The sequence below is a fragment of the Centruroides sculpturatus genome, unplaced genomic scaffold, assembly GCF_000671375.1.
Source record: "Centruroides sculpturatus isolate CEXI.00-Female unplaced genomic scaffold, Cexi_2.0 scaffold1034, whole genome shotgun sequence".
Classification (NCBI taxonomy): domain Eukaryota; kingdom Metazoa; phylum Arthropoda; class Arachnida; order Scorpiones; family Buthidae; genus Centruroides; species Centruroides sculpturatus.
The window spans coordinates 154,984-180,648 of record NW_019385172.1 but is presented as its reverse complement, the minus strand read 5'-3'; the positions used below and the strand labels follow the sequence as shown (position 1 = coordinate 180,648).

Below are 25,665 nucleotides of genomic sequence, written 5' to 3'. Positions count from 1 at the left end.
TGTATTTCTTTCTAGCAAATTCTAATTTAGTCTTTCCATCTTCCCTTTTTGATCTTTGTTTTTCTTGGTTTTTTTAATTTTCCAATCCAAAACAATCTTGGTCTGTCTGTTGTCATGTCTTATAATATGTCCAACCCATTTCCACTTAAAATATTTGATCTGGACTACAATTTTTATCTTTGACACTTATCCATGTATTTTACTTTCAGCCATTAAGTGTTAATCTCATCATTGATTGCTCCATTCTTCTTCATATCTGAATCAATTTGTCAGTGTTTGTCAGATTCTACATTCCGCTATCAGATATTTGTGTGTTAAAACAGGGAAAATGACCTGGTTGAATGCTTTTTGAGATTTAAGGGAATTTTAAAGATACTGAGTTTCTTAATGAGATCCATGGAAGTTTTAATTGTCCAATCTCCAGTTCACAAACACTAATAGAAGTTACCACTTCTATTAGTGTTTGTTCTATCATTACTGGGTGGCTTATGAACACTTTTTTTCATTATTTTGGTTTTTCCTTATTAAATATTACGTACCTCCGAAACCTTTAACTGATGTGAATAAATTTAACATTACTAACGTTTTCAGATCCCTCCTGAGTCCTTCTTCAGGTAAAAATATGCAGACCATCTCAAGTGGTTAGAGCAGATAGAGATATACAGAGCATACAACGATTCATCACATATTAATTTTAGGGATGAAATCTCTCTATCTTTGGCTTGGCAAGCTCTAATGCAAAAGGAAGATTAAGGAAGTTGTAAACTTAAGCAAGGAGGACGAAAGGGTAGACAATATGCATATAATGTGTTTTTTGCTTAACATCAAAGATCTTACAACAGTAATTATATAAAAAATAAAAAGAAAAATATTTTCAATTGCCTCCGCTATGACGTGGAAACTTTTACGTTTGGGAATATGGAACACATGATGCCGTTCTATCATTCGATGTTTTGAAAAGTTCTTTCGTAACGAATGGTTAGTTTGACGATTTTTACCTGAAGAAGGACCCAGGAGGGGCCTGAAAACGTTAGTAATGTTAAATTTATTCACATCGGTTAAAGGTTTCGGAGGTATGTAATATTTAGTAAACTCCGGTGTGTAGTTGTACGTTATTATTTCCTTATTAATTTTTGGGCCAATCTCATTGCTTGCAGTGCAAAATTCATCATCTTTGTATTTCTGTGGCTGTGTTTAAGAAAAGTATATTGTCATCTGCAAATCTTAGGCTTGTATTTATTGTTTATTTTTATTCTTTTGTGCCAACTTGGTTCCTCAAATACATCATGGAAAGCTGCTATAAAAAGTTTTGGTGACACAGAGTCATCCTGCTGAATTCCTATTTATTTTTATTTCATTTGTTGGCATAGTGTTAATGTTGTTGAGGCATTTTTATAGATTTTATTTATTATATTTATGTATACTTTCTCTATACAGGAAAAGTCCTAATTATCTAATTTTAGAGGATCAAATTCTCAATAGTTTATTAATTAAGATGTTCTTTATTTATGATTAATAAATTTTTTGACAAATTCTATGAATATTGTATAGGCTATAGTATATAATTACAAAATCCTATACAGTTTTTTGCCAAAAATTCAGTTATGCTTGTTTGTCTTTCTTATTTTTAAGCAACTTAAATGTTACCAATTCCATTTCAAGGAATATCTTTGTCTATATCTCTTTGGAAGCTATGCTGGTAGCTCTTCCTCATTTTCTTCTTCCATAGTGACTTCTTCAACTTGAGATAATGCAAATCTGAAAATGGAGGATAGCATGAAAGGTTGTAAATGCAAAATGAAGGATAATATTATAACAGGTGGCATCAGTGATGGAAACTCAACTTTTATTAAGCATTTTTTTTTATAAATCCTTTCAGAGAGAAGAAATGGATAAAACTACCATGATATCAAAACTAATTGAAATGGAATTTAATAAAGAAGAATCCAAGCAAGCAGCAGAACATTGTGACACAATATATCAAGCAGTGAAGTTCTTACAACAGCAATGTGACTTATGTGAAAACTATTTTCCAGCTAATCAGGTAATAGAAAGTAATAAAATTACAATAAACATTTGTTTTAAAGTAAAAGTATTATAAGCGTACATATACAATATATTTATAAATAAACATTTTTCTTTATTAAAACTGTAATATTATAATATAATGTAAAATTATTTGGGCTTTTTTCAAGAAGAAAAACACTAGTATACAAATTAAACACAGCATTTATAACTCTTCTATGAATTTTTCTCAAACAGCAACAGTGGAAAATCTTACAAAACCTTTTAAAATTGGAAAATATAGTATAACATATTTATTATTAATATTTTATAAAATTTTATTTAAAATTGTCAAAATTATTAAAATTAAAATTAGTTTTGTAAATGAACACAATATTTGCTTTAAATTGATTCTTATTACAATCAGGAGATGATATTTTTCATTTTATTCTTAAATGAAATGAAAATGATTGAAACAAGAATGCAATGATAGACATTTCAGATGTTAGTGAATACTGTGTAAGATTATACTAGGGTCTTTGTGTGACTCCCAATGACACTGTACAGAAGACTTAAATCAATAAAATAGGTCATTGGCTGGTAAATTACCACAACTTAATAAAATTTTAACTACATAACTACGTTATTTTTAGGTCGTGGACAAAAAAACCATCATGTGAAATTTTTATTCGTGGTTGTCTACTCTGATATTGCAGGATTGATTATCCAGAGTTTATGTTTAAAAATTATAGTGTGAAAACTCCTTTATGTTATGCATGACAGTTACTGGTGCAATAGCTATTTTAAAAGTTTATATGATTAACAGATGCACAGATTGTGATTGTAACAGAGAGAAAAATGGTTGTGGAGTGAAAAAGTGACAGGAAGCAAAATATGAGAGAAAGTGCATTTCCCAGCAACATTAGTCTTGATAGAATTGTTTTTAAATGAGTCAATGTTAAGAGAACTCTAAACAAAATGGCTACATACATAAAATGAATAAGTAGAGAAAATGCAAAAAATTACCATAATTTCATGTGGATTACCTGTGTTTGAAAAATAATTTGAAAGAGGATGCAAGTTAGGCTTATATGTCAATTTTAAATTCCAATTACAAGTTAAAGTTGATTTACAGTATGATTATTTTAATTATAGTCTACTGTTTAATTTTTTACAATTTTATTTTATTATTACTAGACAAATTAAATTAATCATACAATAAAAATGATGAATAGTATTTATTTGTTTTTACACTTAATTTAAATAATTAGGACAGTTCATAAACATTTGCAATCTGATTATGGAAGTGGCCAATGAGTACACAGGTGAATTTCTCAGTAATTCAGAAGGATTTCTCTATAACCACTTTCCTGTTACGGATAAGTACATACCATACCATATGTATGAGACATCTTCAAACACACATTATTGAAGACAATATACAAGCATGCATCACTCTGTGTATGCCACTGTACTAAGTTATCATCATTGTTAATGCATGCTCAGATTGGAATTTATTTAATACAATCAAACCTCTGGTTTCAAACTTAATTTGTTCCTAAAAGTTGTTAGAAAACAGATTTGTTCTAAAACCGAAACAAATTTTCCATACAAGATATATATATACATATTAAAAGTAAACTGTTCTGTCACCACCAACTGAAACCAAAACTAACCCTTTACAAAGAAATGCTTCAAATTGAGACTCAAGTCTGAGTACAGAGGTGAATTTCTCAGTAATTCAGATGGATTTCTGCTGGATGAAATATAACCAAATCAATCAACACCAACAACAAGTACTTTATCCACACTTTTCGAAATATTGTGTTTTGATTGATTTGATTTTAATTTAATTTAATTTTTATTTTAGTTTCAGTTTTGATGTAAAGGCTAGTTTTAATTATTTTTTTTAATTTTAATTAGTTCCCGTGTTGGTAAAAATCATATAAAAAATCTTCCACAAAAACTTTGGAAATACATTATTAATTTAAATGTGGTTCATCATCATCAATACACCTACAAACATAATTCCTCTACAATAGATGCACTGTTACATTTCAAACAGGAAGTCACGGGCAATTTAGACAAATTTTCTTTAGTCATAGCAGTATTTTTAGATTTATCCAAAACTTTTGACAGTGTGGACCTACGGATCCTGGAAAAAAAAAATTGTTTAACATTGGTCTAAGAGGAGTGCCTTTAAAATGGATAATATCATATTTATCAAACCAAAAATATCATGTAAAAGTACATAATGTATGCTCAAATGGTTTTTACCTAAAATCGGAATTCCCCAGAGATCAATACTTGCATTGTTACTTTTCAATATTTACATGAATGATCTGTTTGAAGCGATACCAAAAATTAATATCATTGCATATGCAGACGACATTGTTCTAATACACTCCAATGATAACTTCCAGGCAGTGCAACATGAATTAAACAATGTCCTTTCCAGATTAACTGATTATATGAGTTCAAATGTGTTAAAATTAAACACAAATAAAATGAAATATCTTTGTTTTGTAAATAATAATAATAAAAACGTTGATATGGAACAATTTCACATAGAAATAAATGAAAAGAAGATAAAGTACACAATATAAAACATCTTGGCATATAAACAATAAACTCAGATATAATAGACATAGAAAATTTAACTAAGACTGTCACTAAGTTCACCAGAATTATAAGGAAAATACAACACTTTTAAAATATTAATACAACAATGTCATCGATGATTTGTTACATGACACCAGGTGATCTTGGTGCCACTAACTTCTGAATCGGTTGTTCTGTCATTGATTGGTTGGGCCGTTGACTTTCTGTAGGCTAATGTCAGACGAACATGATTTCATGACAAGTGCTAGACCTTGAGCGAGAATTAATTCTAAATTATGCTGCTATGGCAAACAGCATCAATGGCAGGACTCCATTTGTGATATTTTCTGGTCATAGTTACAAATTATGAATTCTTTACTTGTAATTTCTATTTGTAAAAATGAAAATAAATTAAATTTTAATTACTTACAAATGAATGATTTTTTTCTTATGCAATGTCAGCCTTTTCACCCAATTCAAAGAGTAAAATAGCATGTTTGCCATTTGTTTATCATACTGTCAACATTGTTGAACTTGTTATAAGTTAAATAAAATGGAATATAGTGAGTGTGGTTTAAAATATAGTCATAGACAGAGGTTAAACAGTACAATTTGTGATATACCAGTACAATGCATGTGTTTTCTGTTTATAATTATAAGTGCTTTGTCTGAAATTATTAGTTAAAAGTGAAAATAAATTAAATTTATGGATAGACATCTTGCTTAAAAATGAATTTTTCCACAAAAAAAATAATACCATAAGATTATGAGATGGAATTATGAATAAAATAAAACATGGGGGAACTTAAAATTTGATATTCTCCCACTGAGAGAGGTGCTATTATTATTATTAGTAATTGAATGTTCTGTAATATGCATAAGTATATAGCCTAAAAAACATTATTGTGTGCATTAATTATAAATTCATTACTCACATGACATATGCAATCATAATATTGTCTGGATAAGGTTATTTTGGAAAGGAGATTTAGGATAGCTATAAAGAAAACACAGGGTTCAAGATTATCACTACCTCTGACTCACAGCCATAGGTGGAGGGAACGTAATGTTTGCTAGGGGGAACTACTCTGTATTTTTTTCCTTAATTAGTGCAACTTTAAAGTTCAATACATATTTGAAATCAGAACACAATCTCTAAAATCAATATGTCTAATTACTTTAGCTATTTTAAAACTACTTTAAGCCTTGAGGAAAACCTAACATAAAAGCTAATGTGCAATTATTTATTGTGACAGGGTCACAATGCCAGGCTGCAATTTGTAATCATATTTTTAATTAATTTAACTTAAAATATATGCTCTTCACCTCAAATTAGTAATGGCTTGCTTCTGTACATCATACTTTTCCTTTAACAATAGAGTCATCTATTAACTGCTTTCAGGGAAAAGTTTTGAATTGAAATAGCATGACTTCTGGTTTGCATCGGAAGTTTGTATATAGTTAATCAGGGCCTCTTTCCCTAAGCTTTCCATTTATAGTATCTGCTTTATCTATGTAACTCCATTCTCAAGGTTAAGGAAAGGCAGACAGATGACAGTGGAAATTTATAGGTCTGCAATTTGAAAAAAAAATTGTAGACCAACAAATAAATGCAAACATTAGAAATGGTTAACAGTAAATGACAGTGGCAAAAACTATTCAGACATTCCATTAAAATGCTTGTGATAAAATTAAAGTGCCTGTATTGACAGCAAATACAAATGTACTTCAATTGACCTTTCATTGTTTGCAATTTGGTATGTAATACAAATAGATTAAAAAACTCTAAAGATCATTAAACACAAATTTACCAAATGAAACACTTAATGTACTATTATGTTAAGATCTTGAATTTATAAAACTGCTTATGAAATTTCTACACTACTTATAGTTTAAATTTATTTAATTTAAAATATATGCTCTCCACCTTCAAATTAGCAGTAACTTGTCCCTGTACATTATACTTTTCTGTTAGCAATGGAGTCATACCAGTTATCTATCTAACTCCTTTCAGGGGATACTAGTCCAGATGTATCAAGTTCTCAAATTCACCCATCTTCTGGGAAATGCGATGACAAAATGATCTTTTATATGTTTAGGTGAAAATTTTGGCACATGAATTAGTGAAGTATTTTTAAGAAATTTTAGGAACCTTTACATAAAGTAATTCCAGAAATAATCCATTAAATATTTTATAATACAATTACCTATCAAAGATTTGAAGCCTACTACCTTCTAACAAAAGTATCTTAGTATCTTTACTATTGTTCTTGATATATCTCAAAGCTACTAAAATAAGGTAAATTCATTAAGCTATTTAATAATATAATGATTTTGTGTAATTCAAGATTTGTGCCATCTATATGAGTTAATGTATAGGACATCCACATAGAGATACTAATTTTCAGTGAATGATTGACTATTGTATTAAAAAAGACCCCAAACACATATTGTTTTGATATAGAATGACAGTGATGCCATAAAGCATCATGGCAAATTGCTAAGGATTTTAGTATTTTATCCATATTTGTTAAGTTTGTTAAATAATAACTTTTGATCAAGCACAATCCAGGTCCTCTATGTGATCCACATATTGTACAGTGAAGCCTTCAATTTGGAATGGTTATAAGACAAATCTTAACAGTAAGAAACAAATTGTTTTTGTCTTTGAAACATTTGATATTAAATTAAACAATTTAATTCTTCCTGTAAGATTGCAGGATTATCATTAATGATTTCGATGTCATCAGCTTACAATATGGTTTGGTGAGCTGACATTCAAGAAAATCTTATTGTTAAAACAATTATAAAATAAGTTACTTAACACCCTCTTGAATACTAGTGTAGGAAGTAAAGGAAAAAAATTGCATCCAAGCCATAAAAGTAGATTCTACGTCAATTCATTACTTAAGATTGGCAATAAAGTTGACAAAACCACAGAATTATATGCTTGTTTAATATCTAAATACCCTACATCAGTGATTCTCAACCATTGTGCTGCGGCATTTTAGTGGGCTGCGAGATTTTTGAAGTGTGCCGCCACTACGAATATCCATACATAAGCGACGTCAGACAAGTAGTTTAATCAGTTCTACCTTCCTAGAGCGTGTTTGGAAAATGGTAATCAATGTTACTGGCAACTTTCAGTAGTTAAAAACAAACTGCGTTTAAAAATCACTGTTATGACATTACTGGTTGTCTTGCAGTAATTATGAAGTAAACATATGTGCCGCCAAATTTTTAAATTATTAAAAGTGTACCATGACAAAAAGAGGTTGAGAATCACTGCCCTACATATATAGATCTTTTGGCCTAAAAAAATTCTATAACATTGTTGAGTGTGAAGCAGATTTTTATTATTGTTGATTCAAGGAATACTGTAAGTTTGTGTGATTCATTAATACAAGAGATTACATTAGGAAATATACAAGTATTGATAAATTTCTCAAAGACTAGAAGGGCAGCAGAATTCAATATTGGACAATAGGAATGTATTTCTTCCTGATAAATAATATAATTTCTATTTTGAACTTTTACATTTTTTCTAAAACTTCTAATTTGTCTCATGTACAAATCTTTAATAAACTGAAATATTTAAAAAGAAAAGATGAACACAATACAAATCCTACATTTACTATCCAACATTAGAAGTACATTGAAATATTGATGGCCTTAGGTCAAGATTTATTTGGCTATACGAAAATAGTGTTAAAGTGTTTTCTAGTTAATAAAGATAATATAATTTTAATAGTTACATAGAAATATAAATATATTTCATCATTTATTATTTTTTAGATGATAAATATGCTGCACTGTTCTCATAAGTCATGTAAAGAATGTTTAAGAGCCTACTTTATGGTCGAAATTCAAGATAGGAATGTAGAAAATTGGGTGTGTCCTCTATGTGATAAACCAGACTTGAATGATGAGAATGCCTCTCGTGATTATTTTAATCATCTTGACATAATGGTATTTATCTTTTTACATGAACACGAAAAATAAATGTACAAGGTATTTTCCACATAATTTTTTTTTTCAGCTTAAAGCTTTAATGGATACAAGAACATATGAATTGTTTCAACAAAAGTTAAGAGATAATGCATTAATGAAAAATCCAGATTTTCATTGGTGTACACAGGTATTATTTGATTAACTAAAGAATTTAATTTTCTGTAAATATTTCTATTTCTTCTAAATAAAGAAACAATTATTTGTCTTGTTCAGTGTTCATCCGGATTATTGGCTTGTCCCGGAATTGTAAAACTCGAATGTCCTGATTGCGGAGCCATCACCTGTACCCGCTGCCACTGGCTGGTAAGTTTTTATATTTGAATTCAGTAAATTATTTAATATTCAACTTGATTTTGATTTAGTGGGACAATGAGCACGATGCCAGGACCTGCGCAGAATTTCAGGCATTAAAATCTACTCAAACTCCTGATAAAGATGATGGATTGGAATTTATTTTAGAAAAACAAGGAACCAGTAAGAAAAATTATTATAGGCATGATTTTTAGATATTTTTTAAGTAACCATTAAATCTTTTTTATCAACAGAATGTCCAGAATGTCGCATCCATTATAAAATGGCAAAAGGTGGATGCTTACAATTTTATTGTAATAACTGTCATAATTTCTTTTGTAGTGGATGTAGGAAACTGTATAAAAAAGGAAAGGTAAATATTTTTTTTGCTATTTCAATATACTGCAATTTAATTTAATACAAATGCAACAATAAAATGTATGTAAAACTGGATGAAATAAATAATTTTAAGCTAAACCATTAAAATCCAGCAAAGATTTTTAATAAACAAACATTTTCATTTGCATTAGTGGGCATCACCAGATTTAAATATAGATTATAGAACATTGTTACAAGTGTTAAAGTCATATGATACACCAGCGATTCCCAACCTGTGGTACGCGTACCCCTAGGGGTACGCGATAGGTTGTTTAGGGGTACAGAAAAAAGTTAGTTATTATGGCAGAAAAAATAATATATTATGTATCACAAACTAATAGTATTAAAAAATTATTAGATAAATAATGTTCCTTGCAACAATCACAACTTTATTATACATTTTTTCTTTTAGTTTTTTTTTCTTTAATTTAAAGTTACAATATGTAAATTTAACAATACGGTTACTCACTAAATTTCTTAAATGAGGGGTACAATCTAGAGATATGACATGTCACGGGGTACAATCTAGAGATATGGCATGTCACGGGGTACACTAATGAAAAAAGGTTGGGAACCACTGTGATACACAGTGATATTAAAGTCTTGGACTACACTAGATTTTGAAGATTTTTTGTTTAGACCCAAATTCAGTTTGAAAAATCTAAATCTGACAACAATATTATGTACCATTTTGTTTGAAATTTAAAAGAAATTAAAAATCCATTATAAAATTGATCATACAGTAATATTAAACTAAAAAACAAAAACATTTTCATTAATCAAGCCTTTTTTATTTTATGGGTACAGTGTTCCTTGTAGTCAATTTTTAATCACTTATAAGGACTTTTAGAATTATTAGTACTGAATTGGCCATACTTTATTTTTGATTACCAATTTGCATCATTCAGGCTTGGAGTAAACAAGTCTCTTGAATGGTTTGACAAAAGTCATGTGATGTCAATCATTAGTGTTGGTTTCAATCAGTTCAGTTTTGTTGGTGGAGTGTTTTTTGAATATTTTGGTGGACAGTTTTTGCCACAAATCTTCAATAGGATTTAAATCTGGGGATTGGGATGGCCAATCTGGTTATTGAATACTCTTCTTTTGCAATCATTATTTCATAAATTTTTACTAACAATAGGGAAAATTGTTGTCCGTAAAGATGAAGTCTCTCATTAGGAAACAAATCATGTACATTTAATTGCATTTTCTTGTTCGATACTTTGCAGAGTTTTGGGCCATTCATCACACCTTGAATAATGTGCAGCCTCCCAACACCATACATGTGCACACCATTATTGATGTTAGGTATAGGGTTCTGAGCAAAATGAAAGGCAAATTTCAAATAATAAGAAAAATTTTATTAAATTTATGAACACCATTACTGATGTTAGGTGCTATATTAAAAAGGTCAACTTATCACTAAAAAGTAGTTTTTCACATTGTCAAGGAGACCAGTGAAGTGTTCTTTTGCCTGAACCAATCTTCATTTTCTTTGAACTTCTGAGCAAGGGTTTCTTTTTCACTTTACACCCATACAATCCAACTTTGAGCAATGTGGAGCATATTGTAGCCATACAACATTTCATGTTGCAAGATTTGCTCCACTCATGGATCAGTTTGGGTAATGTCCTATTGTGTACCTGTGGGCAGCCCTCTCTCAGGGGATTTATGTGAGTTGGTGATAAGGCAGCTTGAAGGAAAGATCATACCACAGTTCGTTTCCAACATTCTCATATACAAGAGGTATGTAGATGACATCTTTATTCTATGGAAAGTAGAACCAAACATAAACAATTTCATAAGTACAATGAATGACAATCCTTACAGCCTCACCATCAAATTGGATCAGAAAAGCAATACTGCTGCACATTTCCTGGATATCTACCTTCAACTTGATGGCACTAGGGTAGTAACAAAGGTACATTACAAATCATGCTATATCATCCCAGCTAAATCTGCGGACCCTTACTCCTATAAGATCTCTGCCTTTCATGCTCTAACAAAAAGGGCTTTCACACACCACACTATATCTGAAGACACTGAGATGGAGTTGAAACGCATTCAGAACATAGCAGTACAGCACGGATATAGCAGGAACTTGATACACAACCTTTCCCGCACCTACTCCACACAAATAGCCGCATGCGACACTTCTAACACACAAGTAGCAACCCACGAAACACACAACCTGAATAGCACACAGTCTCGTGCAGTTGTTGAGTACAATCACCACCTCAATTCCATTTACAGAGAGACTGCCTCCCATACTAACACTAAGATTGCAGACAAGAGGCCCAGCCTAGTATATGGGCTACTCCACAGTGGCAAAGACAAGATCAATAAAAAGCAAGCACTGGGTGTTTACATGGTTCCTCTATGACACAACAGGTTTCAAAGGGAATTAGTTTAAATTATGTCCACAAAACGCTCTCTGAATAAAAGATTGCAGGAACACAAATACAACATTGTTAATAAAAGGTGCACCACCGCCCTATCAACATGCCACTGACCCCGGCATAAGAGTTGACCTACATGAGGCCGAACTGATCAAACTTTCTCACCATGTGAAACACCTATGAAACCTGGAGGCACTTGAAATTTACAAAGCCAGGTTACATACCAATTGCATTAACTCTAATGATGTCATCAATGTATCGCATGCTTGGAAGTACTGCTATGAAGAAACGGGCAACGTCCACACCAGCAGTTAGAAACCACACCCCCATTTGGTTTATTTGTATGTATTTATATCAGTGTATGTATTACATATACCATTCCATCGCCATGGCAACGCACATGCATAACTGCTTATTGTTTTAAAATCTGTTTGTGCTGTTCCATTTTTTGAAAATAATTTCATAATTTTTGTTCTATGCATTCACTTGTTCGAATCTCAATGGTTTTTTAATTAAACCTGAAGACCAAAAGAATGGTCAAAAGTGTTTGTTTTCTATTAAATATTTACTACTGGACTTTTAAGGTTTATGAGTGTTAATTTATTTCTTAAGATTCTCATTCTTATTTACAAAGTTGATTTACAAGATATTTTTGGAAATGAGATATGCTCATAAATTGAGATTACACTATAATTATCAAAGTTTTTGTAATTTCTGAAACTTTGTACTTTATTGTGTGTTTGTATGTTTTCATATTGACTATGTAATACTTCTATAAAATATGAAAAATGGGTTTTTAATTATTTATAATGAATTAAATATTTTGAAATGTAAATTGTAAATCTTATTTTTTTACAGTATAACTACTTTTAATTTTCCAGGAATGTGGAATATCAATGCACTGCTACAAACTTGGCTGGCATGCGCATCATCCAAGAAATTGTCTTTTCTTTTTCAGAGATAAGGAACCAGATGATTTGCAGAAATTTTTAAAAGTAAATTTAAAATTACATTTTAAATATTTAAATCATAATTGATATAATTATAATGTTCTGAATTACTTTTATAGGATAATGGTTTTATATTTGAAAGTAAGCCTCCAAAGGATTATATAATGAAAAAGTGGTGTCCTGTAAAAGTACAGAAATATAGTCCTAGAGGATGGCTTAAAGATATATGTGGTAAACAGGTACAAGAAGAATATGCAGGACTTTGCAGGTGTGTTAGATTTTAATTTGACTTTTAAGATATTAAAGTGAATGTAAATCTAACGAACCTTTAACGAATTGCAGAATACATTACATAGAGTATCTGGTTGGAATTGTCAATAGACATTTGCTCGATCCACTCGCCATGATGACTGTCGAAGACATGAAATTAATGTTGCGCAAAGCACGAAAACCAATACCCGAAAAAAGAAAGGACGAATACGAACACAGATATCGTACCAAACTTCTAAAGGTCAGTAGATTAGAAAAGACGTTTGATCAATCTTTCTTAAAAAATTTAACTTATCCTTATCATACCCACTTTGTAACATTACATTTTATACATATTGTATAAAATTCATATTGATAAAACACTTTAATTTGGTTAACATTTTGGACATTTTATATCACATATAATAAAAAAAACATTTAAATATGTAATAAGTATCATTTTTATTATCCAAAGTGTCTTCAGATTAAAATTCAAACAGATTCAAAATTTAAACTATAGCATTACCTAAACAATTATATTTTGTTATTAATTGGGTTTAATAATGCAAATTTACTTTCAGCAGAAAATCTCATTAAAAAATATATTTTCATATTATACATTAAATTTCTAGAAAACACAATGCAACACTGGAAAATGACATTACAACTCTGTAAGGCAAAACATTTTTTGAGCAAATTCAATTCTGGTTCTGTCTGGCTTAATAATTCAATAGGTTAAACATAATACAAAATACAGATACAACATTAAACACAATAGATATCATAACATGTATTACTCCACTTCATGTATATGAATGATATACTCTACATCTACATTCATACACAGCTAAATTGCCTATTAAAACTTTCACACAACTACTTCGCTGACATTCAAATGGAGTTTCACCTACACAAATGCAAAATACTTCCTTCAGATTGAAAAAAGAATCCTAAAAAAAGATGATTTTGCATTTGGTCTTGAATCTGTGGTTGAGGGCAAAGTCTACAAATATTTAGAATTTTACAAACCAAACTCACAGAATGTGCACAAATAAAGCAAAGACTAACAAAGAGATATGACAACAGATTAAATTCAATATGGTGGATGCCTCTTATTGTAATCACATCAGTTCCAAGCCAAAGTGAGCATAAAAATAAAATGAAACAACATATCTGTTTAGTATCAACTAGTAAAAATTTTATTTATTTTTGATTGTCTACAATCTTTACATAATAAATCATTGATAAAATGTACAAATATTGCATTGTAAAATCATCTGATCAACAGAATAGTCCATGTTATTGGGCCTCTGGCACTAGCCACATTTTGAGTTAGTTGTTGGAGGGTTAATTATGTCGACCTCTTTGTTTTTTTTTCAGCCACATCAATATTGTACTCTGTAGCTGCTTCTTCCATTACAGCAAAACAGATTTCTTCTTCTGTAAGCAGATGTCTTTGTCAATTTTCATCTATGCATTGAAATCAGACACTGATATTGCTGGACTTATATCATTACTGTTTTCCTCTACTTTCTCTTCAGCTGTATCTTTGCTTTCAACTTTAGTAAATCCATACTTAAAATAGTTGACAATCATGGTTCATGTAATTTTGTTCCAGCTTTAAGAAGGTGAAGAGCTTCTAGATGACTAATCTTTTTTTCAGTTCTCATGCATTCATTTTCATGATTTCAAAGTCTTGGAGAAGTCAGCTGTGCATTTTATGGTGAAAATAAGCTTTTATAGTTTGGATTATGCCCTGATCACAAGGATGAATGATGTATTGGGTGGCAAATGCATTACTTTTATGTAAAATAAAGTGCTTGTCACTTGATACATCACACAACTGTCGACCAACAGAAGGATCTCATGCTTAGATCATGTCCAGCAACCAGTCTTTAAAAAAATCTCGCAACGAGTTGCATAACTTTTCCAGCTGTTATGAGATTTTATTTTTAAAATAACATTTATATTATTAATTATTACATAATAACAGTCTTAATTTTAAAGACAGAGATGGAATTTATAAAAAAAAAAACAGAAACTGTAAATGGTAACTTACATACATACAAGAAAGACATCGACCGTACACTAAGTGTTTAGCCGGCAGAAAAGAGGGTAAGGGAAAGAGGGGAAGGAGGGAGAGGAGATAGACAGTAGAGAAATGGTAAGGAGTAAAATCTTCATTACGTCCGACCCCACTCGAGATATGGCTAGGGTTGCCACCTGTCCGGGTTTGACCCGGAGACTCCGGGATTGAGTGAGTTATCTCCGGGCTCCGNTTATGAGATTTTATTTTTAAAATAACATTTATATTATTAATTATTACATAATGGCAAAAAGCTTAATTTTCCTAGTAGTGATTTTATAAAAAAACTGTAAATGCTAATAGCAAGTAAAATCTTCATTAACTCAACCTCTCTCAAGGGGGGTGAGGATATAGAGGAGAATCATCTCCTCCATATCCCCACCCTCCTTGACCTTTAACCGCCAAAATTTAATACCATTGATCCCCTTATACATGCGCTACCATGCCAAATTTTGTTTCTTAATTTTTACCTCATCCTGAGATGATAAACAAAATAGATGCCAACACACATACACACACCCCAGGAAATTTTTTTGCCACTTTTATCTTTTTGGATTCAGGGGCTCTCAAAACATGGAGATTTGCAAAAAATCTAAGTGTCAAATTTGACATGATTCCAATACTTTAACATTATGTATACATAACAGTTGGGAATGTTATGACTGTTATCTGGGAATTGCTATTAAAATGATAAGCAACTGATAATGCTCACATCCCTCTTACAATAGCATGGCTTTTTGCTTTTTCCTATCAACATCAAATCCTCCTCCTCTCATACCTTACTTATACAACACAACAGATACTCTTTGGAAATCTTACTTTCTCATGTTTATTCATTTTTGAATAAGTTCAGGTGTAACACAGATATACAGGCCAGTTTCTTCAGCATTATAAATGTTGAAGGTGAAAATTCAGAAAGTAGTTTAGACCATCTTCTGTCAGCCAATATTTCTCTGAAGAGAAATCTGAATCTTTTCTTCTCCATGTGTCTCTTTGTAAACAACATTTTTGTATTTTTTCAAAAGAGAAAGTCATTGCCATCCATCAGTTATAAAATTTTCTTTGCCCATTTTTAATACGTTAACTGCTGGTTGTAATATATTTTGCACAATGGGGGACCAAAATGAGAAAATTTGATATCTAATATTTTATTTTAATGTAAATAAAAGAGTTGATATAAAACAGTCAGGAGAGGGGAGATAAGAAAGAGATATGCACGTCGGCAGGCAGTCGTATAGCCTTGAAAGGGAGACTACTTTNCTTTTATCGCATAATTTTTCCCTTAATTTTTTACGTAAAAAAGCAATTGCTATTCAAATAAAAATATCTGAGATATAAAAAATTATGCAATTTGGATGACAGTCAAATTTTTTCTTAGGAATTTTTCTTGAGAATTTTAGATTAAGAATATGATAAATATGGACGAATTTTCAGGCAGATTTAACATTATGCCTAAGTTATATGAGGAAAATAATTACCATTTAAAATAACAGACCATACAATGTAAGGCAAAACTGCTATAAGATAAACGATTTACGACAGTCTGACTTGCGATTTGCCATTATGATGATCTTCAAAAATTGTCAAAAAAAATTTTTTAAAGAATAAAAAAATCTAGCAATGAATTGCGTAACTTTCTTGGCTGTTATGAGATTTCATTTAAAAAATAACATTTGTATATAAAATAAATATCAAAAACTGATTTTTGTTGCTTCCAAACCATGTATATAATTTTGTACTTAGTTTTATAAACTTCAGAAATAATACTATAGACAAATAATATGTTTTAAAAACATTACATATGGATAGTGTGAAATTGAGAAAGACACTCATAATTATTTCTATGTATAGATTGAAAGAGAAAATGGTTGAAAATTGATGTAATGCAACCTTGATGTACCTAGTAAAATCCAGTTGAAAATTTCACCATCATTTGGCAAAATCATTACAATCACTTGACAAAAAGTTTCAAAATATTTTATGTAATACTAATAATAATAATAATAATTTATAATTAATATCAATTAATAAATAAATTTTTGATAAACAATTTTCCTCCTTTCCTTTAGCCATATATCATATCTAAGAATCCTACAAATTCTACACTATATACATGATTCAATTTATTTTATATAACAACCTTTCTTTCATTCAGTAAAATNTAAGGGAAGGAGGGGAAGGAGGGAGAGGAGATAGACAGTAGAGAAATGGTAAGGAGTAAAATCTTCATTACGTCCGACCCCACTCGAGATATGGCTAGGGTTGCCACCTGTCCGGGTTTGACCCGGAGACTCCGGGATTGAGTGAGTTATCTCCGGGCTCCGGGGTTAATTAATATTTCTCCGGGTTGTGCAAGTTGAAATGAATATGTACAAAATTATATGCAAACCGTCGCATATATTTCTTCCCCCATGTACCAAATTACTAGTGTGGTAGTCGTTGGCATTAGGCGCAGTGCTGCTTTTTTTTTTTTTTTTTTTCTTGTACGATTCATTCGTAATCGTATACACCTCCAATATCCAATAGAGCTAGGTCACTTGCGTTACTCCTATCCAAGTCTCCCCCTAGTCGCTAACTGTAACTGATTTAGAACCGGCATGCACTGCGAATTATTCTTCGCATTGCAAAATGACATTGCGCATGCATCAGGAACTTCTGTTCGAACGAACCTCACCTGCCCTCCGGGTCAGCGACTTTGAAAAGGTGGCAACTCTAGATATGGCAAGGACATCGCACGACTTTGTTGTATCGCGATAGAATTGAGGCGAAGCCAGAAGGAAGAAAGTGATCCTTGCAATTTTTGGCATAGAAGAGGCTATCTTCGTACCTGCCGGCCATAGGAGATGAGATCCTTCCACTTTCTGACACGTACATCCAAGTACAAAGCAATCGATGGCAATTGCTTTGTTCGTTTATCGCAATCATGCAATGCTGTTTTCTTAGTTTTCTTCCTTAAATTCCGTTAGGCGCGCTAAGCGCATCAGGGAGCACAAACCTTGTCACTTTGACTCCACTGTAGTCTATATCGAAAACGAAGTCATGGACCCTATTTTTACATTTAAATTGACCGTCGTTACATTTTTGGATTTTTCATAACAAATAATGGAAAATGGCAAAGTTTTATCAAAATCGGTCTATCAAATTTTGAGAACGAACTGAATATTGATAAGGGAGGGGATTATTTTGAAGGCCTGTAATCACTTGTATCTTCAATAAATATTTTTCGAGTTAGAGCCAACTGTGTATTACTTTTGGGACAACCCTCGTATTATTCCTTAGTACAATAAATGAGGTCGATCTGGGAAGCGCATTACATAATTTCGGCGGTGGGTATTCTATGGAGCGTTACAGGAGATGGAATAGTAGTTAAGTATAAAAATAGCGTTACGTGATATATGGACGATCCTATACTGATTCCCAAAGTAACGAAAACAAATACAATCCACATTGAAACGAAAATGAAATTTAATACAGACTATATCATGTATATTAGCGGTTTGATTAGGCCGCGCGCATATATCACAATGTAACAACTAAAATAATCATAAAAATACCTTTTTCTAATTGCTAAAGTTTAAATAATTTTTAGCCCAATTTATTTTTTGTTTTTTGTTTTTTTTTCATCATTTCTAAAGTTAATTTTGGTTTATAAATAAATGTATGGCTTTTGGAGCCGAACTCCTTTAACTTGTACATTTCTACTGTTGTATTTTGATAACCAGCTTCTTCCATTTTACATTTTATAGTGCCAATTGTTGCAGTTTTTAACTTTGTTGAAAGCGAATTTAAAAAAAATGTTGTTTTTTCATGTATTATGGCAATATTTTTACTAAATATTTTAAATTAATTTATTTTTATAGGAGAACCGTGCCACGACGACCGAAAACGAGGAGCTTCGAACAATTTTTGCCATTGTGCATCCAATTTAATTTGTGAAGACGTTTGTAAAAGTAAAGTTTGAATTTCAAACGGCAAATACTGCAAAATTAAGTAAATGGAAATAAAGTTATTTACCAGGTCAATAGTAAAAACAACTACCAAAATCATTTAAAAAAAATAAATAATAAAAAATTATCAAGTCGTTTCGAGGTATAGGATATTTCTCTCATAACAATTATTATGTGGTTTATAAGACATGTATTAATTAATTATTCAATAAATAATCTATATATGTAAAATTATATGTCCTGGCTGACTGACTGATTCATCATCGCCCAGAGCAAACCGCTGAACCTAGAGGTGAAATTTGGAACACAGGGTACGTCATAAATATGCACACTAAGAAGGGATTTCTCGAAGTTCCTCCCCGCGGGGGGAGAGAGAAAGGATTAACGCTTAACACGAAGAACGACTTCTACTGTACTATTTTAGATGCGATTTTTTTTTAAACTGCGTTTTAGTAGGGTATGCAATGAGAATGCACACTAAGAAGGAATTTTTGGAAATTCCACCGCGGGAGAGAAAGGGAGAGGATTAAGGCTTAAAAAGTCTTAGACTAGGGGTGCGTTCGTTAATAGCGGTCGCTCTGTGTCTCCGCTACTACGGGAGTGCGCTGCTGTTTGTAGACATTTAGGAACGACGGTGAAAGAAAGAAAGATGGCGGCGCCCGCACTATCGATAGTATCGTGACGGAGGAATCTATAATTCTAAAATATGAGCTTTTAAAGGCAAAAGAAGAGTCCCAATTGTAAAATTTAACCATAAAATGGATTATTTGTTGAAAGAGCATTCAAAATAGCCACGAAAAAAATTAGAATGCCGGCTACCATCCGAAAAATATTCAAAAAGACACTTACATCACCGCGTGCACTAACTTGCGCTTTCACGACTTCTAAACTTTCATTCATAAAACCACATAACGGACCCTGAAACGAAACTATCTGAGCCATGGAGGACGCCATGTTGCTTTCCACCGCAAACTACCGCTATAATCGGCCATTTTTGCCGTTCGACTGCGCGCACTCCGACTGGAATTTAGAAACGCGTTCAGCAGGAATTTTTAAACGGATGTCGCTCGCGCGGAGTTACGCTGAGGAATGAAAGAACGCACCCTAGAAAGGAAGTACCACAAACGTGGTTTACAAAGAGGTACTGGGGTAACTGAAACTCTATTTTTTTGTAAATATTTATACTTTAAGAATTTTCAGATAACGTAATTTATATTTGGAAAAAAAATTAAATTCAGATTTATTGTATCTCGGAATCCCATATTCAAAACTTGAATTTAGGTGCATTAGCAGTCCATAGTTTGAAACAAACAAAAATCAGTAATTTTACCAAATTAGTAACAACTAATGATTGAAAATCTTAGTGAAGTATCGAGGGATGGTTATTTCTATCAAATTGCAAAATCCACGCGGGCGAAGCCGTGGGTAACAGCTAGTGTTATATATATTTAATTTTATTCATTATTTTTTGTAATGGCTATTAATAAATAGTTCTTCAAAGAGTCTCTGGATCAAAATAATAATGGTAATCCTGGATATTTTTAAGATTAATAGCGTGTTTAAGTCATGTTTATTTGTTACGTCAACGCGACATGTGGGTGATCTGTTTTGTGTAATATAGAATCAAAGTTCTTCACTGTTTTATCTGACAATAGGCCTATATTACATTTTCCAACAATATATAACTAATACTCGTGCTTTACACTATATACTTATATTAATATGAAATATAGCCTATCGAGAGTCAAGGCGCCAAGTGAAAAAAGTCATCGACTATATATATATATACATACATACATGACAGATTTGCCGATTTTCGAGGATTAATTTTTCCACCCACCAAACACCTACAGTAATTCCGAACATTCCGTTCGGAAGGTAATAATTCTTTTAGGTAGTGTGCAAAATTTCAGGTATTTTTTTGTAAAGCTGTCGAAATATAAGCAATCGAAAAGTGCAAAAATCGCAAAAAGAAAGCTATTTTCTTTTCTTTAACCGGCACTACAGTCGATCCCAGAGAAAAAAACTACTGGATCTATAAAGCTCAAATTTTAAACTTAAGCCAGTCTCGTTATCAGTGAGATAATGAACTTCCGGGTCGATAGGTCAAAATTCATGGGGTTCCTCACACAGCTATGGCTTTTGTGAGAACCGAGGAGGTAGAGCGCCGAGCTTCTCCCCTCTTATCGGCTTCTTTGTCAGGGATGGCTTCTGTTAAGTGAGTGGGAGGGGTAGCGAGGTCGTGACAAGGTGTCGGTCGTACTCAAGGATGAGACATTAAAATTAGGAATAACATATTTAATCAATAACAAATGATACAGATACATTCAAATTCAATCCAGAGGAAATTTGTAAAAACGATAAGTGTGAGGGACGAACAGACCCTCAATAAAGTGTTATTTTAAATCTTAATTATTTTGGAATTCAATCATTTAACTTCGATCATTTTATCAAAAGTTAGCCTAAAATCCATAAAAATTATTTCCCACGGATTTGGTTCCTTGTTGAGGATGATCCATCTAGTCATTAGTGTGTCACCCGGAACTTTTGATAAATATCCAGTATTGGACGCCAGGCCCTTACAACAACAGACTCCTGACCTCATGGAAAACCCCAGAAGGAATCCAAATAACAAGAGAGGATGACAAATCAAGTCAGTCGTCCTCCAAAGTTCGTCCACAAAAGTCGCCTCCAATGTGTGCTAAAATACTGTGCCTCCGTCGATATCAACATATGGATACCTATCACGCCCAAGTTCTTGATTTATTCTACACCTGTCAGATAACTCCCTCCGAAGACCTGTTACCCGAACAATTCGAATAAAAGGACCCTTCGACCACCCGAAGAATCCCGTGTTTGAGTCATAAAGTCATCCATCCTCAACTTCTTTATAAGGTATTTATCCACACGCAAGTCGTTTGTAAACTCTCTCGCGACCGTTAAATTTAAGAAAATAGGGATATGCATAAATCCAAGATCGTATATCGTGTACTCCTGCCCGCTAAAATAAATTTGTTATTGTTTATTAATCTGGAATCTGAGTGAATCACTTCCTCGTTTCTCTCTCCTCACCTCTACTCCGAATCCAACCGCTCGCGTGACGTAAAGTCGCGATTTCCGAGTCCTGAGAGACTAGGTGGTGTCACATCCTGACGTCACATAAGAATAAGAACTCCGCGTCACGACAGTAATAGACGGACGTGGTCCGTCTTTCCAGTCGGGACCTCCGTAGGTCCACTACCCTTTCCGTTAGCTTTCTAAAATCGAACCTAAAACCGAGAGAGAGGGAAGTAAAAATTTTTGTAAGTCTTTACCTCGTTTGCAGTGGCGATCAGAGACTGCGAAGATTCCAACTCGAGAGTATTAGACTCGTAGTGTCCAGGCCCAAGAACTTCTCCCGGCGATCCCCCAACATGCGGGTGCGATCGCTTTTTATACACGGTTCGGCGTAGGAATTATCTGAGGACAATCTGACACAATCGTCTTTGAGGCGTAAGTTGTTTACTTAAACTTGGACGGTTCTTTAGATTTATTACAGTCTCACCCGCCATTTTGACAAATTTATGACGAGCAAGTGTCAGAATAACGGGGAAAGACTGGATTAATTGTCGCAGGTGGGTAAGGTCAGAACATAGGAGGAATCACCGCCGCCGCACCGACTAAACCGCCGGGCCATAAAGCACGCATCACCTGTGTGATGACTGGCCATCGTTGGTAATTTGATATGATTTCTCATCGTACGGTCTACCCTTGCAGGTGACCTTTTTGGTTACCCTCTAGACCAGTGTTTCTCAACCTCTAATGAATCGTCGCCCCCTTCACTACAAAATTCCGATGCCGAGGGACAAGGCTAACGCCAAATTCGTACTGCATTGAATAGACTAGTGACTAGTATAATATTATTTGTCTAATTATTGTTCGATATAACGAATAAAATATCTAATTATTCTTAATATAATGTTTTACTATATCACCCAGAAAATTGTTTTTCGCCCCAAAATATAAATTGTTACTAATCGCCCCCTGAACATGGAAAAACGCCCATATGGGGGCAATATCGCCCCCGTTGAGAAACACTGCTCTAGACAGTAACAGGTGGTTGTTGATGTTAATTGGCTTTTTAGTTGTAATACATTGTAGCTATAAAAAATTTTATATTTTAAGCCTTTAAAACTCCCAAGAGTCCAATTTCTCATACTTTTATCGCTTAATTTTTCGCTTGTAACGATAAATTGCATTGAAACGAATGATTTTCATACAAAATCTTATTCAGAACAACAAAAGATCAAATTTATGCAAATTAAAACATTTTATAACGATTTTACTAATGGCGTATTGAATTCGGTCGGAGGCCGTTGCCGAACGCCAACCGAATCGTAACGTCGTCATCTTGGGTCTTGATGGAATAATACAATTATTAAACAAAAAAAAACCAGATATCCGAACGAAAACATCTGAGATGTAAAAAACTGACCAAGTAAAAACTTATGACAATTTAGACAACAGTCAAAATTTTTTCTTAGGTTTTTCTCCGGTAAAAATAAGGCTGGCGTTTCGAAGCAGTACCCATAAGATTTTTACCTGTATTGTTTTTTTTTACATTTCGCATCGAAGCGCCAAGCTTATCTTTACCACAGAAAAATTCCTAAGAAAAAATCTGTTATCCAAATTGTCGTAATTTTTTACTTGGCACTATTTTTTTTTNTTAAACTAGTTTTTGATATTTTAAACTATTTACTATTAAAATAAACCACTATCAGATATAAAATAGATTTTTATTTAAAACAAAAAACTATGACCGCTGACCTTGAAACACTTCATGAGGCCATACAACATGCTAGCGGTCTTAGCTAAGGGACATTCTGGCCATCTGACTGCCAGTGTTCCAAGCCAAGTGCATAGATGTCCACATGAGTCCACCTCTAGCATGCAGAAAAACATCTTATGAAGCCAGGATAATTTAACCTTGAGTGAAACTACATTGTTTAATTGATGGCGGGTGGTTGGATGGGCTGTACGCTGTACGACTGCCAGCACAACGGATGGCAGTTAACGTGTTAAGCAAGTCTTCAGTTTTCTGACAAATGAATGGCCCATTAATTGACACATCTTCCTGTCATATTTCTATAAACCATAATTTTAAAACTGTTTCTACCTGCCAAAATTTTTCACAATAATGCCTTCTAATTTTATTGTTCTCATTAGATTGTACTGCTTTTTCAAGACCAATTCTGTTCTCCAGAAGTGAGCACAATAAAGGGTGTGAGGTTTTCAACTGGACTGCATCCTTTTTGGCTTATTTTTGGGAGATTATTGTAATGTTCTAAAATCTTCAATTTATCTTTCAAACACAGATTGCTATGTCTTGTGTTGTGCACTTTCATGATATTGGAAATTATATCCATGATACTAAATAAAGATAGAAGTAGATACAGTACAGGATGTAGACCTTGACAATTGTCAAAAATAACTTACCTTCTAAAAAAATGCAATGATATGAGATGAGGCCAGAGCTTTTATACTGTAAACTTATCATTCTAAATGTGTGTTTGGACTTGACATTGTCCAAATTGTTCTGAACTATAGTCCCAAGTTTTTCCACATCTTGTCCATTTGAGTAAACAATTGCTCTTTCAGGAGACAGGGAAGCTGAAGCAACTAACATGACACAGGTGTGCAGACTGCCTATAGATGTCTGAAATAGTTTAGCTGGTATTGCTAATTAAATGGCATCCTCTGTAATAAAAACACAGCTTAGTGCAAAACATGCATTTAAAGCAATGAACACATATGTTGTCTCAGACTGACATATTTATTTGGAGTTATACATTGGACACACATGCACACACAACAAGAACAACTCCAGAGTAAAATATGAACAACATTAATAAAACACAATAAATACCATCCTAAGTCACCAGCCTTTCTATGGACTTTTCTACATAAAAGAGGAAAGACAAGGATTCATGGATATAATAACTCACAGTGTCTGTATTTATTTGTTGTGAAAATTTCTATACAAAAAGAAATAATGCAATTTCACAAAGCTTCAACTCTGGTAAACATCAACATCTGGTAAACATATTATTAATGTGTTACTAATTTAAGAAGTTTAACATATTAAATCTGTACAAAACTAACTTGGATATAGTTTATAAAAGCCATAAACAACAATCTTGATTTCAGAAGAAACTCCATGATAGACATCCTAACAATCTTAGCCAGAGTCACAGTGGCAAAACTACATCAAAATGCTGGCTGGCCCACAGACTAAGGATGCACCGATAAGCAAAATGGCCGATTACCGATTAATTGGCCGATTAGTGTTAATAATTTATTGCATTAATAGTGTGAGATCCTGGAGTTAATTATACAGTTAATTATAATGTGGAAAAAACCCATTCTTCTCCACCTGGTATTTCCATTTCCCTTGGGTCAGGTAAACAAGAGATGATCGAATATCCTCGCAAAATCAACAATCTCTTCCTTTGTTTCTAAAATAAATCTCAACACTTAATCGTTGACGCGTGGAAACTTTGACATTGTTTAAAAAGCTGAAGTGTTTCTGTGTTTAACAGAAACAAAATATATTTCTTTAACCGCTGATATTTGGACAGCAACTACAAACAATTCTCCTTTTTTAAGTGTAACAGCTCACTGGTTGAAGGATGATTTTCAGCAGGAAAGAGCTGTTTTGCAAATTGTTTCCTTTGAAGGTTCCCACACAGCTACACGAATCAGTGAACAGT

General features: G+C 32.6%; 1 protein-coding gene across 3 annotated transcripts in view; it reads left to right on the top strand.

The window, feature by feature from the left end:
* The window catches only part of LOC111635722 (titin-like), a 159,325-nt gene that overhangs the window by 124,554 nt on the left and 9,106 nt on the right, over window positions 1-25,665 (top strand). For all 3 annotated transcript variants that reach the window (XM_023380781.1, XM_023380780.1, XM_023380782.1), the window contains 9 exons: window positions 1,880-2,044; window positions 8,401-8,574; window positions 8,645-8,743; window positions 8,830-8,919; window positions 8,979-9,090; window positions 9,162-9,280; window positions 12,566-12,679; window positions 12,754-12,902; window positions 12,977-13,145. In XM_023380781.1, coding sequence (XP_023236549.1) covers window positions 1,880-2,044; window positions 8,401-8,574; window positions 8,645-8,743; window positions 8,830-8,919; window positions 8,979-9,090; window positions 9,162-9,280; window positions 12,566-12,679; window positions 12,754-12,902; window positions 12,977-13,145 — 1,191 coding nt within the window. The remainder of the gene's footprint in view (window positions 1-1,879; window positions 2,045-8,400; window positions 8,575-8,644; window positions 8,744-8,829; window positions 8,920-8,978; window positions 9,091-9,161; window positions 9,281-12,565; window positions 12,680-12,753; window positions 12,903-12,976; window positions 13,146-25,665) is intronic.